The following is a 15,193-nucleotide window of genomic DNA, read 5'->3' as shown; positions in this document are numbered from 1 at the left end:
TCATCTTTTCTTTTTCCTCCTTCAGATTATCTACCTCACGTCCTGATCCTTTACAGAGAAAGATTGACATGATCTACATCCTCTCTTCTTTCTAATCCACACTACTGATCACAAGTGAGTGAAAAGTGCTCTCCTGCTCTGATCTACCTCTACGAGAGGGCGAATGGTGTTATTTCGGTTCCTTTCTTCCTTTTCCTTTCCTTAATACTTTCAATCGGTAGCATATGTTGAGATCTGGTCAATAACTTATACAAGATCCGCAGACAGGATATGTCTATCGTGCTATACGACGTAAAGAAATCTACCGCTACTGCTGACCCACCTTCTCACAAACTCAATTCTGTCGTACTCACTCACGTCAGCGCATACTCGATACTCACTCAAAGCTATAAATTTCCGTTTGACCCAGCTTTTCAGACTAGTAATCACCCCAAATTATTACAAGAATCAAAGATCTCATCAATTGACGAATTAAGCACAAACGAAATTACACCTGACACGATGACCTCAAAGTCAACCCAAAATCAAGAACCGCAACAATCAAAAGACCCGAAAGGGAACACTGGCAGGAAAACACCAACTAACACCCAAGCTTCTCAATCCCAAAATGCTGCACAAGGCGCTAACGCCTCTCCACTCCAACAGCAGCCTACTTGGACCACTGACCCTCAGATCAAACCATCAGGTAAAAACGCTAATGGTCCTCAACCCAATGGTAACAACTCCACCCATTTTGCACCGGAATTCGGACCAGGACCTGCTTCAGCCAAACCTCATGATATCATCGGTAAAGCCATGAACGAGCAGAAACCTTCTCAAGGTGACATCAATGGTGATAAAAAACCTCACTCTAGAAATGAACCGCGTGAGTTGTGTTTTGCCTATTTTCTTGCCCGCTGACAATCACAGCTTTCCAAGCACCAGAGGGTCATCGAAATGGTAAAAACCCCTTCGCTCAGGCACAGAAGCAGCCCAATAAAAAGGTAGCTATCCCAGTTAGTAACCATGAGCGCATATCTCAAGTCTTGAGCTGACCTGTCTTCGCCTCACAGACCACGGAACAGCGACCTGTGGACCCAAGAATGACTGCTCGTCATAACCAGCAAAGCAACCATCCGATCCGAGATACCTTCATGGATGTACGACCTCATGCGGCTGTCGGGGAACATTTCGACCATCTTGAGGATGATTTCGATCAGTTCAGTGACAGCATTACTCAAGACCCAGGATCAGACCCTCTTTATGAGGATCCATCATATCAAGACGTATTGGACGAAAAGCGACAAGCTGGACCTACGATCGCCTCACGTTCCGCACAAGTATCCGATACAAATCAACTTAGCTATGGCAAGAAGCAGCGAGAAGCTTTGGCTCAGCCTTTGCAGAGATCAAGTACATTTCAAATACCAGGTTACGGAAATATCGCACAGCAGCAAACTCAATCGAAACCAACGACCAACAATGCGTTCGCCTCCCGAGAACTTGGTAAGGCTCCTCAAGATCCCAGAAGATTAGCTCATGTCGGTCGCGGCCCCACTGAGCCCGGTCATTACCAAGCCTTTCTCTCTCAAGACTCGATTACAGGGGGTAATGGGTACTTCAACGATCATTTAGATCGACATGGAGGTGCAGTGCCAAAACGTTCCGCTGCCCCCCAAACACTGCAGAAGACCAGACAGTATCAACCTTTCGAGAGCACGTTCAACTTCACTCCGTCAACTGATGTGTGTCATCTCTGGAGATATCCTTGTAGTATGTGACCGCTGACTTGCCTTCGCGTTGACAGCATTCAAGGGTCGAAGAGTTGCCCGAGCCTTATTTAGAACCAAGATTCAAGATTCCCGCACAATTGCAAGATCATTACGGTATAATTGCGAACACCGATCGAGAAGGCATTTTTGAGAAGGTACTCCAGGGGACCGATGGCAAAGGATGGCAGCCTAACTGGAGTGATGTAAAGAGTAAGGCCCAAGCTAGTCTAATTTATGCTGAGAAGACTCATTGTGCTGATTACTGCGGTCTTCGCATGCAGAAGGCTACACAGCTATTCGAGCTTTGATGAACGAATCAAATGAGCATTATTTACAAGTCGAGGCAGGTCAGCTTGTTTCACACTTCTGCTCGCTCAGACGAGGAACCTGCTGAACACAGCCTGACGTTTTTATCTCAGCTTTACGACAACTCATCGATTTAAAAGACATTGAACTCAAGAGAAAGACAGGATTAACAGAGAGATACGCTGGTGCTGGGGCTCATCTCTCCGATCAATGCCAAAGCATGCAACAGGCAACCAGAAACAGTCAAAACAAGAGAAGAAGGATTGGAGGTGGTGTTGAGTGATGGATTGACGAATGAGAAGCGCTTAGATGCGTAGCAGTCAAGAGTTTTGAAGATACTATGTTTGTGGACACGATTTGTAGAAGATTTACTAATTTCATCACTGTATTGTGTTGTACATATGTCATCAGCAGAGTTGTTAGCAGTGTATACATCTGTCATCATATTTCAATTTAATGAGCGCTGTGTCTATATATGTATACTATAAACGTATTCTAATGCATCATCATCCATGTTTAAATCTAACTTTTAATACTTGCAATGTCCTTTCCATCTAGGATAAGCTACGACATCTTTAATATTTGATATACCAGTTATAAAACTAATCCATCTTTCCCAACCCATTCCCCAACCTCCATGTGGTATTGAACCAAATTTTCTTAAATCAATATACCATTCATAATCTTTTAAATTCATTTTATTTTTTTCTAATGAATTAATTAAATTTTTTAAACGATATTCACGTAAAGAACCACCTGCCATTTCACCAATATTTGGAAAAAGTAAATCAAAACATTCAACAGTTTCTTCTTTTATTTCTTCATTAGTAGTAGTACTATTAGTAGTAATAGTAGTAGTAGTAGTTGGTAACATATAAAAAGGTTTAATTGATTTAGGATAATGAGTTACAAATAAAGGTCCATTAAAATAATTTGTTAACCATTTTTCATTTTCTGTTGAAATTCCTTCACCCCAATTTGTTATTATTAATTTATCTTTTTTATAATTTTCTTTAATTAAATTTAATGCTTCTTTATATGTTATTCTTTTAAATGGTTTTGAAATAATTTCATTTAAATAATTTAAATTATCATTATCATTTAATGAATTTATTGAATTTAATTCTTCTTTTTCATTATTTATTTGTTGTTGAATTATTTTTAAATCTTTTCTAATTCTTTCACCTCTTTTTGAATTTTTATTTAAAATATTTCCAATTGTAAATTGAATACCATTTTCAATCAAGTTTAATAATTCATTTAAATTATTTAAAAATCCTAATTCACCTTCTAACATATAAAATTCAGAAAGATGTCTTGAAGTCAAAGAAGGTTCTGCTCTAAATGAAGGTGATAATGTATATGTTCTTAATAGAGAATGTGTTGGTGCTTCTAAATGTAATTGTGAAGATACAGTTAAATGTACAGGATGTGGAAAAAAATCTGATCCAGATATTATTGATGATGATGATGATGATTTTGATAATGATGATGATGATGAACTTTCTCCAGAAGCTTGACATTTATCAAGTAATGTAAATACTTCTCCTGCTCCTTCACAATCCGATTCAGTCAATATAGGCGTATGTATATGTGTGAATTGATTTTCCTAAATAATTCAATAATTAGTTAAACGAATATCCCTAATTACTCTTATTTTCCGAAAAAAGGGAATAAATAGATATAAATAAACTCACTTCAAACCAATCATGCCAATCTCTCATTAATGCATCTCTTATTCTCATAATTGCAGCTGTTTGAGAGGTCCTAAAACGTAAATGGGCATTTTCACGAAGTATCGAAGATGGTAATGATTTCTTTTGAATTGGGTATGCCTTAAAACCATCATTTGCAGTAAGCATTTAAGATTCCATATTTAAACCTCAACGTAAAATCGATTTCAAAGAGCTTGGCTACTCACCTCTGAATCACATTCACCGAGTACTTTTACATCTTCTACCGATAATTCATAATCTTGACCTTGACCTCTAGACTTTTTCAACTCTCCTATTAAGCTAACACTTGTTCCATTTGTCAAACCATCTGATTTCCCTTTACCTTTTAAAACAGCTTGTAAACTTGTTCCGGAAGTACCATCATTAATTTCTAAAAATGAAACGTTTTTATGTGTTCTTATTGATTTAATCCATCCATTTACATTTATTTTATCATTATTTGAATTTGAAGATGATGATTGATTTGAAGAGGAATTAGGGGAGGATGCACTCTGAGATTGTACGTTCGAAAGTATGGTACGGATAGTTGGTGGAAGAGTTGAAAGTTTTACGGGAGTCCGCCTCATCTTATTTGATATGTATATTGTGGATCTGCATTTTTAGCAAAAGATAAACAAATACTGCATTGTTTCATTAATGAAATTTCGGAATGACGCTCAATGTTAATTCGTTACCTCCACTTCACCAAAGCTCAAATCTAAATCACACCTTTTTAATCGCGATTACTTCACGTTGCATTTTCACTGTAAAGATGAGTATATCATTCATACAAATTTTAGTGAGATACAAGAACAGTGACTTGAGAGGTCGGTCGACTGTCGTATACACAAATGACTCTTGAATGTCTTACCACTGCTACTGTGAATTATGGTAGAATTGATCGACTTTGCCTTAATAATAGTTTTGCTCTTACAACGTGGTTTTGATTTACGTTCACATCAGAGCCGGCCGGAATAATTCCGGAACAGGTTCAAAACAACCTTTTTTTCCTATTGCTTTACGTTAAGTCTGAAACCTTTGTGTCCTGCCTCACGAGACGTTAAAATGAGTTTTTATACATGATAGATCAGAAAGTAAACAAGCGGGTGCCGATGAGCCAAAAAGACAAGATCGTATCGCATAGTTGTTGCAGCGAGCGGAAAATGTACAGGTCTCTGACTGAGCAGCTTGACCTGACATCTGTTACTTCGTATTTTTACATCCTTCATCTGCTTTATTCTCTGTTCTCATCTTTCAATTGAAACCGAAACACATAAACAACATTCATTTGATCCTTCTACCTTCTCTGACCCTTTTCAATTGCTTTAAAGTCTCAGTCAAGCATTCTAAGCATTTTTCCTTTACGAGATTAACGGACTTCGACATATCCAAATAACGGATGTAAGTAACAATTTCCGTGACTGTAAACACAGCTTCTTTTGTCGTGTTCTTTCCCTTTTCTTGACCCGCACTCGATTATTTACCTTTCACTTTATTTTTTCCTTCTAATGACGCTCTGGCAGTGTCTTCTGTTCACTAGATCATCAATTGCCCTATCATTTCATAGACTGGTAGCTGATTTATATGTCTTGGCTTTATAGTATCCCGATATACAAAAGTACAGAAATAAACAAGGTACCGCTTTGTGTAAGTTATAATTGCGGCATACTTGGCGGAAAATCTTTATAACCCTGCTATTTCCCCTGAACTAAACATTCCCAATAAAAAACATTGCAATTTATAATATTATTACCTGATAAAAAACACTCACGTTGCCGATAAGTTATACACTCAGACTATAAACCATAACACAGCACGGACATTTTATCAATTTATAAGATATTCATCTATATATATATATATATATACTTGTCTTCTTCTATTCTGTCATTTCTTCTCTTCCATCTCATATTACTTTACTCCCTTCTTCTTATTTCTAGCTTGTCGTTCTTTTTTTTTTCGATATAAATCAACCATCTTACGTTGTCTTCAATCCGCAGATCATTGTAAACTGCGCGGAATATTTTCTCGTAAATAAGCAATCACAAGATTTTGTTATCTGGGCTTGAGTCCTCCATACAAATTCCGACAAAATGTTCTCTTCCAATTTACTAGCAACCGTCTCGCTCCTGGTTATGGCCGTCCAAGCTACACCTTTAGATGAATCATGGTTACAACCTAGAGATTCGCCCGTTCATGCTTTGTTCGCCAAACGAGCTCCAAGTCCGGATGATCCAAGTGAGTTGACACAATTACGAAATAAATAGGGTTGCCTTCGCTGATCACTCCTTTTCTGATGTTAGACTTTGCATCAAACTACCCATCACCTGGCGCTACACCAGGAACTGATAAATTACCTCAAGCATGGGTAGATAAATTAAACTCGATAACCTTACCAAATGTTTCAGTATCAAACCCAAATAACGGTTATCCAACTTATGCCGATGGAGAAACTCCTTCTGATCAACATATCTGTTCTTTTACTTATGAATGTACAACCGATGAAGATTTATATAACGCTCCTTCAGGTATATTCGCTGTAAGTCATATCATGCTTCTTATTGATAAAGGTAGTCACCAGACTGACTTTAAGGGACTTTTAGCTATCCTTTGACGATGGTCCTACCGATGCATCACCAGATCTCTACTCCTTTCTCGCCACCAACAACATCTCGACAGCCGCTACTCATTTCATGATTGGTGGAAATATTGTCTATGAGTGAGCTCATTCCCGATTATCGCGTTTCACGCAAACATAGCTGACAGACGTTATACAGCCCAAAAGGTATGCAAGCTGCCGTCAACGCAGGTGGGCATATTGCCGTTCATACATGGTCACATCAATACAGTAAGTATGCCTCGGGTGGCTTGGCGTTTGGAAATTTCGCTAACCTTAAGTTTAGCTACTACACTCTCTAACGAGGGGGTTCTGGGTGAACTTGGGTGGACAATGCAAATTATCAGTGATCTGAACGGAGGAAGAATTCCTAGATTCTGGAGACCACCATACGGAGATGTCGATAACCGAGTTCGAACTATTGCTAAGCAAGTATTCGGCTTGGAGACCGTAGTGTGGAACACCGGTTAGTCTTGATCCTTCGCATGATTATCGCCAATTTGATGATTTTTCTCGCTTGAACTTGACGACTGATTATAATTTTCGTTGCAGATTCAGCTGATTGGGCTATTGGAAGTGATCCAGCCTACACTCACGACGGTGTCGTTGCTCAAGTCAACCAATGGCTTTCAGGTTCAAAGGATAATGGTTTAATCTTACTTGAACACGAGTCTAAAGATACCACAGTTGCTGTTTTCAAGTCTATTCTCCCAAGCATCCTTTCAAACGGTTGGACCATTAAGAACGTCGCCGATGCTTTCAATATGGATTGGTACGTTAACTCCGGTAAGACAAATACCGAAGCTATCACTACCATGTCAGTCGGTTCTGGGCCCAACACTTTGGCTGTCATGAACTCCACCTCATCTCAACAATCTTCCTCCTCATCAGCCTCGGGTTCCGCTTCAGCTTCCACTACTTCGGCTGCTGCTTCAGCTTCAGCTTCTACAACATCCGCCGGAGCATCTAGATCCTCAAGTACCGGAACTAACACCGCTGCCGCTGCTGCCCAATCTTCGGGTAAAGCTTCTTCAGGCTCTCAATTAGTCATTCCAGGTTATATTGTAGCTGGATTAGGACTATTTACCGCTATTTTGCTTTAACGAACAATTAACGAAACCCGAAAGACAAGACAACAATGGACAATTAGAGGTATCGGACAAAAAGTGAAGGACATTTAACGAATTCCCAATGATGTAGAATATATTATAACAGGTCATATAATAATTTAGTAAATTAAATAGATGTTTCGCAAAGCCAAGAGCAGATCTTATTTCTGAACTCGAGTGACGTGACCTTCAAAGGTAATATAGATTCCACGGACAATTGGTATCGTAACAATCATGTTTCAACAAATACATGACAACTTAATGCATTTTCATCATGTCACATTAGCATACCATCAACCTGGATAAATTTGTGCAGCCTTGAGGATAAGCAGGTCTATTCATCTTGACGATATATGACTTGGCGATAAGCAAGACCTTCATTCACTCTATTAACACAGTGATTCCCCGTAATCGCAACTTTGTGGCGTATAAGATACCAGGGAAATGCTAAGGGCGTTCTGAGCTTGATGCCCACCGAACATTAGGTTATCGCTTTGAAAAGCTTGCAAGTCGTGTAGATTCGCTCGAAAGTGATGTTAACGATTGACACTAAATAAAGTAACTCAAAGCTTATTCCCTCTTATTCTGTAAAGGTATGAGGCAGTATTTTCATAGTTTGAGTTCAAGCTTATACTTGGCAAATGAAAAGGTGAACTGACAAAGGAAATAAGAATTTCGGAATAACCTTGATCTGCTAATTTGACAAAACTATCACTGCATATATGAAAGTATCGCTAGTGTCCAATACAGTATGTCTTCATCTTTTGGGAGTGTATTAGGTGAACGAAGGGTTTTCCTAGAATTTAGATTAATGCCAGTCTTCCATGTTTCAAGTATTCATACTCGATTTCTCGCATGGTTTTTTAGACAAATCGAGGGAAGGATTACTTTCAGGTATATGTACATTCAAGACAGTGGGGTAAGGTCATTGTCGAAAGACTATGCGATGAATGATGACAGCGTGACTTGGAATCATATTATGAGCAGATTGGAAAATTAGTAAATTTAGAAAGAGCAAGATGGAATTGTGATGTTCTTTAGGCAGAGTATTTAATACTTGCATATGCCTACGGTGATTGATTTGTCCGCAAGTGGCTTAAGACACGAGCTCGGTATACCTATGTATATGGCAATTAGGGAAGAAATTTGCCCATTCAGTCACGGCTGACAGAGTCAACAAAATGACGAAAATTGTAGAAACAAGTGATTAGCATCGTATGAGTATGGAGGATCGCGAAGACGTCTGGACAACAGCATATTTTACGGTCCCGAATGTCGAAGTTGCAGAATGCGATCTAGTCAGACTTAGGATTATTTGCGGATGAGTGACGTTCATAGACAAGTCATCTCGCAAATTTCTATAACTACTATTGTTGCTTTTGACTCATGTTATGTTCTTTATGCGCCTTGCCTCTGTTTGTGTCGTTAGAGAATGAGCGCAGCATTGATTTCCATGTTTGAACTTCTGTATCTGTTTCATTCTCTCACACTGTGATGAGAGACATCCCGAAGTGAACAGAAACGAAGATCGTCTTTATGACCATGTAATATATGTGCTATCTTCTCGTGACACTTCTTACCGCTTTTCAAGGTCGGATGAAAGATTTTGCGAATCAGGAAGATTCGAACAACGATTTATTGTTTGTCAGTCGATATATAAGAGATGCACGGATGCTGATCGTCGCTATATGATACATGACATACAAATTACGTCTAATATTGTAACTATTTGAACAGGAACTGACAGCTATATACCTTTTCATCTTGATCCCAATGTTCCCATACAGACTCCGGATCCTCTTCTTGATCTACCATCTCCTTCGAAGGTATCGCGAAAGCTATCGTCTCGTAAGGTTCTGCTGCGAGCTGTAAAGTTGTTGAGGGTATCAGACAACATTCCTTCGTTTTCGTTGCGTTTCAAACAAATTCAGACTTACTACAAGATACTGGAATGCTCTGTTTGGAATTTCCCTCCTTTGCTCAAACGCAGACATGAATCTCTTCCTTGGTCTTTCTCCTTCTTTGATCTCAGGTAATGATACTGTGAACAATAAACCCATTCGCTGGCTGACTGGTTCACGTATTTTGATAATTTTGTATCCTGACAATTCGAAATTCATATCTCAGTTTTAACCTGGGCATTTATTGAAAAGGGATGATGACATACCTGGACGACCAATCTTCACGAAAACCTTCTTCTTCACTTGTTGGGCTGCTGGTGCAGCTTGGATCATCAACGAAGCATCTTTGTTGTCCCTTGCTGCTCTTCTCGCTAAGTTCGTTTGATGTTTCTTTCCTTGAGTATGAGCAAGATAAGAGCCTTCGTTGACGTGTAAAGTCAAACACAAACGACATTCCAGTGTGCCCAAATGAGTTCTAATGATTGTTTCATCGTGATGAGCGTAGTGGTTAGGTATCTTATGGAATTTGATACTCACCTAAGGATATAAGGGTCCTTCGCTAGATCAATAGTCTCCAACGCTAACTTCCTTAACCTTTCTCTTCTATCAACCGCAGTCTCCGAAGCGCCGGCTACACAATACGTCAGCCACTACGCTTTTACAAGACGATCCTAAGTACTCACCTACACCACCACTACCCTTATTCGCACCAGCTCGATTCTATCGTATCAAGAGTCATCAGCATAAGTGCGGTAGAAATCAACGGGAAGAAAGGAAAGCCCACTTGATAATCTGCAATCCAAGGAAAATCAGCACGTGGTCCTGTCCGAATCAATACCAAGATAGCAGCCCGACTCACCCATTGTATTATATGTAATCTGTGATATCCTTATAGCAAAATGACGAATAGAGCGTATAATACGAATGAAAACAGTCTTATTCTATTCTTCTGGATTGTTGCGGCAAAAGTGATCCAATATACAACGGAATCAAATTTCTCTTGTTAATTCCGGAGCTCCACCGTTTATAAATTCAACTTTTTCAGCGAAGATGAATTGTTGAGATCTACAAGTATTTGCTGAATTATCAAATCCTGCTTCTGGAAACTTCATCCGTAGATTGAGGGAACTGACAAACAATAACTCATCAGACAGTGAGGCACCGAGTAGGCACCAATTCAGTCATGTCCCTCTTCCCTTCGTCCTTCGAGGGATCTGCTGCCGGACCATCGAAGTCAATTACTACGGCATTTTCCAACAAATCTACCAAGAACAATAATAATAAGCGAAAACGACCTTCGGTTGGAGCGCATCACGATGAAGGTTTACTCAAATCTACTCAGGCAAATCTCGAGAAGCTCATGAATAAATTGGAGAAAGGAGAATTGACGGAAAAGGCTGGGACGGAAAATATGGGTTTATCAAGTAAGAAGAAAAAGGCGAAAAGCAATAATCACGAACTGCCAAAAGCTAAGGCTGGAGTGGACACACCGAACAAGCAGCACAATAGAATGAAGGAATCGACACCTAATTTGAACAAGAACAATAAGAATAAATTGACACCTAAGAAAGCGGAAAATTCACCACAAGAAAGGAAGAAAGATAAAAGCAAACCTGTCGAACTTCCTATACAAACAATTCCAACTTCAGAGGGGAAGCTGAAAGTCGGCGGGGAGGGTTTGACTGATATGCAAAGTAAGATGCAAGCGAAATTGGAAGGAGCAAGGTTCAGGTGGATCAATGAACAGCTATACTCGACTCCTTCTACGGAAGCTGTTGAGATGATGAAAAAGGACCCAAAGATCTTTGCGGATGTAGGTTCAACAAATTCCATTGCATCAAATCCTTGTATACCGTGCTGATCCATTTTGGTCTGATTGTAGTATCATATGACCCACCGAGCTCTTACTGCTGGCTGGCCCGCGCCTCCACTACAATACATCACTAAAGCTCTTTCCCCTCTACCAAGCGGTACAGTCATAGCGGATTTAGGATGTGGCGATGCCGGTTTAGCCAGGGCTTTAGTACCTCAAGGCAAAGTGGTCTTATCATATGATTTAGTAGGAGACTCCGGCGTGCCTGGTAGTGGAAGTGAAGATGCCAAAAAAGTGTCCGAAGGCTGGGTCATCCAAGCTGATTTCTTGGAACAAATACCTCTTCCTGGTCGACCTGGTGGACTGAATACTCAAGACACAATTCAAAGCGACAATAAGAAAGGGAAGAGAAAGGGTGGGAAGAGGGATGATAAAGCTTCAGAAATCGTGGATGTTGCAGTGTGCTGCTTAAGTTTGATGGGCAAAAACTGGGTTGGTGGAATTGCTGAAGTTTGCAGGATACTCAAGCAAGGGTCAGTCTATACACCAAGTCTTTGCGTTAAAACACCGTCCCTAGCTAACACAGAATTGTCTTCTGTAGAGGTACATTCCATGTAGCAGAAGTCACATCCAGATTCACTTCTACGGAGGAATTCGTGGAAAAGGTCGAATCTTTTGGATTTAAATTGGAAGAACAAGATTCACCTTCAACCCATTTCACCTTGTTCAGATTCACGAAAGAAACGGCTGTTCCTCTTGGTCCGGCTCGAGGGGAGGAAGGTTGGGAAGACAGAGTCTATGAAGGGGAAGAAATACTGAAGGCTTGCGTATATAAGAAGCGTTAATCATAATCATTCACCCCATGAGATATAACTGTTAAGCATCTCCTTGCGTAGACTCCGATGCAAATGGCAAGAAGTCCGTATTTTGTAGCTATATGGTCTGACCACTGGTTGCTTCGAATTACCTAAGTATCCTGTTTAATTTGGTCAGATGGATTCATGTCCATCATTTCACTACCGCCCTATTCGTTCGGCCCAATTCATTCCGTATTTTCGTCCTGATCTGACGGACTCAAATCCGGTCAGCATCTGAACCTTGCGGCACGAAATGTATGACGGCTGAAACCGAACGCCGCATACAGTTCATTTGACTGCCTAGGATAACTTGTATAAGCGAGGATCGTCAATGGCGTCAAGTTTAGTGTCAGCTAGCTAATTGGAAAATTTTCGAACCGGCACGGGGTGAGGTGATCTTACAAATGAACCGGTAAATGCTAGATCGGATCGGAATTATCACTTACGAGAATTTATCCTTCCTCTCTTGAGGTAAGTTGATCCGACTGATTTTAAGGATAACTTTGGATTAAACGAAGAAAGATGTCATCATAATTTCAGGGAATCTATTCAACTTGGCATTTGTTTGTTCCTTGTCCCTCGGATAAAAATTGTTTGTACACCTTGAAGATTTTCGAGGTCTTTTCCTCTATAGTCGCTCGCTAGACCATCAGGTCAATTAGAACAGGGTGTGATACTAGTATGCAATTTGCTGGATTGAGCAGGTATCCCCTACCAGAATGAGATGAAATGAATGTACGCAAATGTCATTTGACGAGATTGACTTCGTTCACCTTTACATTTGTCTTCCTCACTTGACTGAACTAACGGTAAATCGTCTTACATCTGACGACTTGCATATATAAAAGAGGCACTCGAGCACTCTTGATTTCATAGTCAGCCTCATAGCGAATAATTACAAAATAGAATGGTATTCACTTTTCATAAGGAGAGACCATCTTCTTCTCCTTCGGACATCAAAATAAAGCCTGATCACGATTTGGAAACGGCTACGATCTCTACAGATGATGTATTTGGTCAAATAAGTGAAGATGGTCCCAATTACCGAAATGTATGTAACAGCGTCCGTTGAATCTATCTGCTCGTCCTCGTAGCTCACGAGTGATACTGGTACAGGTTGGATGGTTAGGAACGACCGTACTTCTGATCAAATCGCAAATTGGTGTAGGAGTTTTAAGTGTACCTTCGACGTTGGCTGTATTAGGTATTGTACCTGGTATCATCTGTTTATGGGTCATCTCTGCCATTATCTGCTGTGAGTTCTTAACATACAACTAATAATTATTTTGAGCATCTCGCTGATAAGTAATCAATCTATAGGGTCAGATTACGTTGTAGGGCAGTTCAAAAGAAATCATCCCTCGATTTGTAAGTCCATATTGACCGTAACTCGTAGAAAAATAAGAGCGATCCAGCTGAGTCGCCTTTTATAGACGGGATTGATGATGTTGGATATCTGCTTTTCAGAGGAAAAATTGGGCGAGACGTCATAGCAGTTATGTACTGGTTGTGTAAGTTCTCTGCATTTCGAGTCAGAGTATAGTGTGCTGATCAAGAAAATGGACAATAGTCATGACCTGTGTAGCAGCATCTGGTCTTTTAGGTATCTCAATTGGTCTCAATGCCATATCTTCCCATGGAACATGTACAGCCGTCTTCGTAGCTGTTGCAACTGTCGTAGCATTCTTCATGTCTTGTATACAGACTTTAGGAAAGATCTCCTGGTTAGGTTGGGTAGGATTGGTATCCATCATGAGTGCTTGTGAGTCATTCGGGTCCTTCACCAAGATTTATGTCAATTCAAATGGCTAATATAGCGTTTCCATCTAGTGCTTACTTTGACGATCGCTGTTGGATTGGAGGATCGACCTGCCACTGCTCCTCAAGGCGGTGATACATGGGACAAAGAACTAGTCATTTTTGGCAACCCATCTTTCACGGAAGCTATTACAGCTGTATCGGCTTTAGTATTCGCTTTCACAGGTACACCCGCTTTGTAGGTTGATTTTCGTACTGCTCTCTCCATACTTTCTCACGCCCATGTTAAAATTTTGGCTGACTTACGATATTTTATACAGCTTCGGTATCGTATCTGAAATGAGAGATCAAAGGAAATACACTCAATCAATGCTTCTTTCGCAAGGTTTCGTTACTGCCGTCGACACTGTAGTAGGAGTGGTGGTATATTATTACTGTGGTCAATTCGTCGCTTCTCCAGCTTTGGGAAGTGCAGGTGGTACTTTGAAGAAGATCTGTTACGGTTTGGCTTTACCTGGATTATTCGTTACTGCTATGATGTTTACACATGTAAGTGTATCAATTTTCAGAATGCCTTAGTTATGTGCTCATATTCGGATGATAGCTTCCTGCCAAATTCCTCTTTGTCAGACTTCTCAGAGGTTCAAAGCACTTAACTAGCAATTCACCTAAACACTACATAATATGGTACAGCTGTGTTGCGGGATGTGTACTTTTCTCCTACATTATTGCTAGTGCCATACCTGTTTTCGACGGTATTGCTTCTCTGGTAGGAGCTTTGTTCGGTACTGTGCTGTGTATCCAATTAATGGTGAGTTTCAGTCCATGACCTTCCTCACGACTCGCTTGCCTCTTCTTCACTCGGGCTTTCACCCACTGTACCACATTTAGAGGAAAAATGTGATGCTAATACAACATCCTTTTTTAGGCTGGAATGTGGCTCTACGATAATTGGCACAGAGATCCTGCAGGAAGAAATACTTTATGGAAATGCTTGATCTGCTGGAACATATTTGTTATCGGTTTAGGATCGTTCTTGATGGTAGCAGGAGTAAGTTGGCTTGTTGTCTCTGATCCGCGCGATATATACTAATACTTAATTACTTTGCAGACATACGGAGCGGTGATTGACATCAAAGATTCTTACGCTGCAAACCAAGGTGCAGGAGCTTGGTCCTGTCGAGACAACTCAACTTAGAAGCATTATAGAGACAATATATACTGTATCGATAGAGCATTTACATGTTATAATTAGCATGTATCATTTAAACGTCTACAGCAGCTGCAAGAGTGTGTCTCCTGCTTAAATTCACTATACATTACATGTGACAAGTTTCGAGATACAACAGGAATCATATTATAGGAG

General features: G+C 40.1%; 6 protein-coding genes across 6 annotated transcripts; 4 read left to right on the top strand and 2 right to left on the bottom strand.

The window, feature by feature from the left end:
- Positions 1-270: 270 nt before the first annotated feature.
- I206_104783 (uncharacterized protein) lies at positions 271-2,340 on the top strand (the record flags this gene model as incomplete). Its single annotated transcript, XM_019154086.1, has 6 exons — positions 271-865; positions 910-995; positions 1,053-1,724; positions 1,787-1,961; positions 2,033-2,098; positions 2,171-2,340. 6 exons carry the CDS (start codon positions 271-273, stop codon positions 2,338-2,340), a joined length of 1,764 nt encoding a protein of 587 aa, XP_019012826.1.
- Positions 2,341-2,586: 246 nt separating this feature from the next.
- I206_104782 (asparagine-tRNA ligase) lies at positions 2,587-4,359 on the bottom strand (the record flags this gene model as incomplete). The annotated part of the gene is made up of 3 exons (XM_019154085.1): positions 2,587-3,666; positions 3,755-3,892; positions 3,979-4,359. The coding sequence occupies 3 exons, from the start codon at positions 4,357-4,359 to the stop codon at positions 2,587-2,589; spliced, it is 1,599 nt and encodes a 532-aa protein (XP_019012825.1).
- A 1,506-nt stretch (positions 4,360-5,865) lies between these two features.
- On the top strand, positions 5,866-7,492 carry I206_104781 (uncharacterized protein; the record flags this gene model as incomplete). The annotated part of the gene is made up of 6 exons (XM_019154084.1): positions 5,866-6,010; positions 6,076-6,311; positions 6,376-6,491; positions 6,550-6,620; positions 6,676-6,855; positions 6,942-7,492. 6 exons carry the CDS (start codon positions 5,866-5,868, stop codon positions 7,490-7,492), a joined length of 1,299 nt encoding a protein of 432 aa, XP_019012824.1.
- Positions 7,493-9,223: 1,731 nt separating this feature from the next.
- On the bottom strand, positions 9,224-10,262 carry I206_104780 (uncharacterized protein; the record flags this gene model as incomplete). Its single annotated transcript, XM_019154083.1, has 7 exons — positions 9,224-9,364; positions 9,436-9,599; positions 9,666-9,874; positions 9,937-10,030; positions 10,083-10,119; positions 10,184-10,191; positions 10,259-10,262. 7 exons carry the CDS (start codon positions 10,260-10,262, stop codon positions 9,224-9,226), a joined length of 657 nt encoding a protein of 218 aa, XP_019012823.1.
- Positions 10,263-10,582: 320 nt separating this feature from the next.
- On the top strand, positions 10,583-12,057 carry I206_104779 (uncharacterized protein; the record flags this gene model as incomplete). The annotated part of the gene is made up of 3 exons (XM_019154082.1): positions 10,583-11,212; positions 11,282-11,745; positions 11,814-12,057. The coding sequence occupies 3 exons, from the start codon at positions 10,583-10,585 to the stop codon at positions 12,055-12,057; spliced, it is 1,338 nt and encodes a 445-aa protein (XP_019012822.1).
- Positions 12,058-12,976: 919 nt separating this feature from the next.
- I206_104778 (uncharacterized protein) lies at positions 12,977-15,025 on the top strand (the record flags this gene model as incomplete). Its single annotated transcript, XM_019154081.1, has 10 exons — positions 12,977-13,120; positions 13,186-13,324; positions 13,390-13,437; positions 13,503-13,580; positions 13,640-13,831; positions 13,900-14,065; positions 14,148-14,376; positions 14,432-14,638; positions 14,756-14,878; positions 14,939-15,025. 10 exons carry the CDS (start codon positions 12,977-12,979, stop codon positions 15,023-15,025), a joined length of 1,413 nt encoding a protein of 470 aa, XP_019012821.1.
- Positions 15,026-15,193: the final 168 nt, after the last annotated feature.

The sequence above is a fragment of the Kwoniella pini genome, chromosome 6, assembly GCF_000512605.2.
Source record: "Kwoniella pini CBS 10737 chromosome 6, complete sequence".
Lineage (NCBI taxonomy): Eukaryota > Fungi > Basidiomycota > Tremellomycetes > Tremellales > Cryptococcaceae > Kwoniella > Kwoniella pini.
The sequence above is the reverse complement of the archived record's forward strand: the minus strand, read 5'-3'. Positions and strand labels throughout refer to the sequence as shown.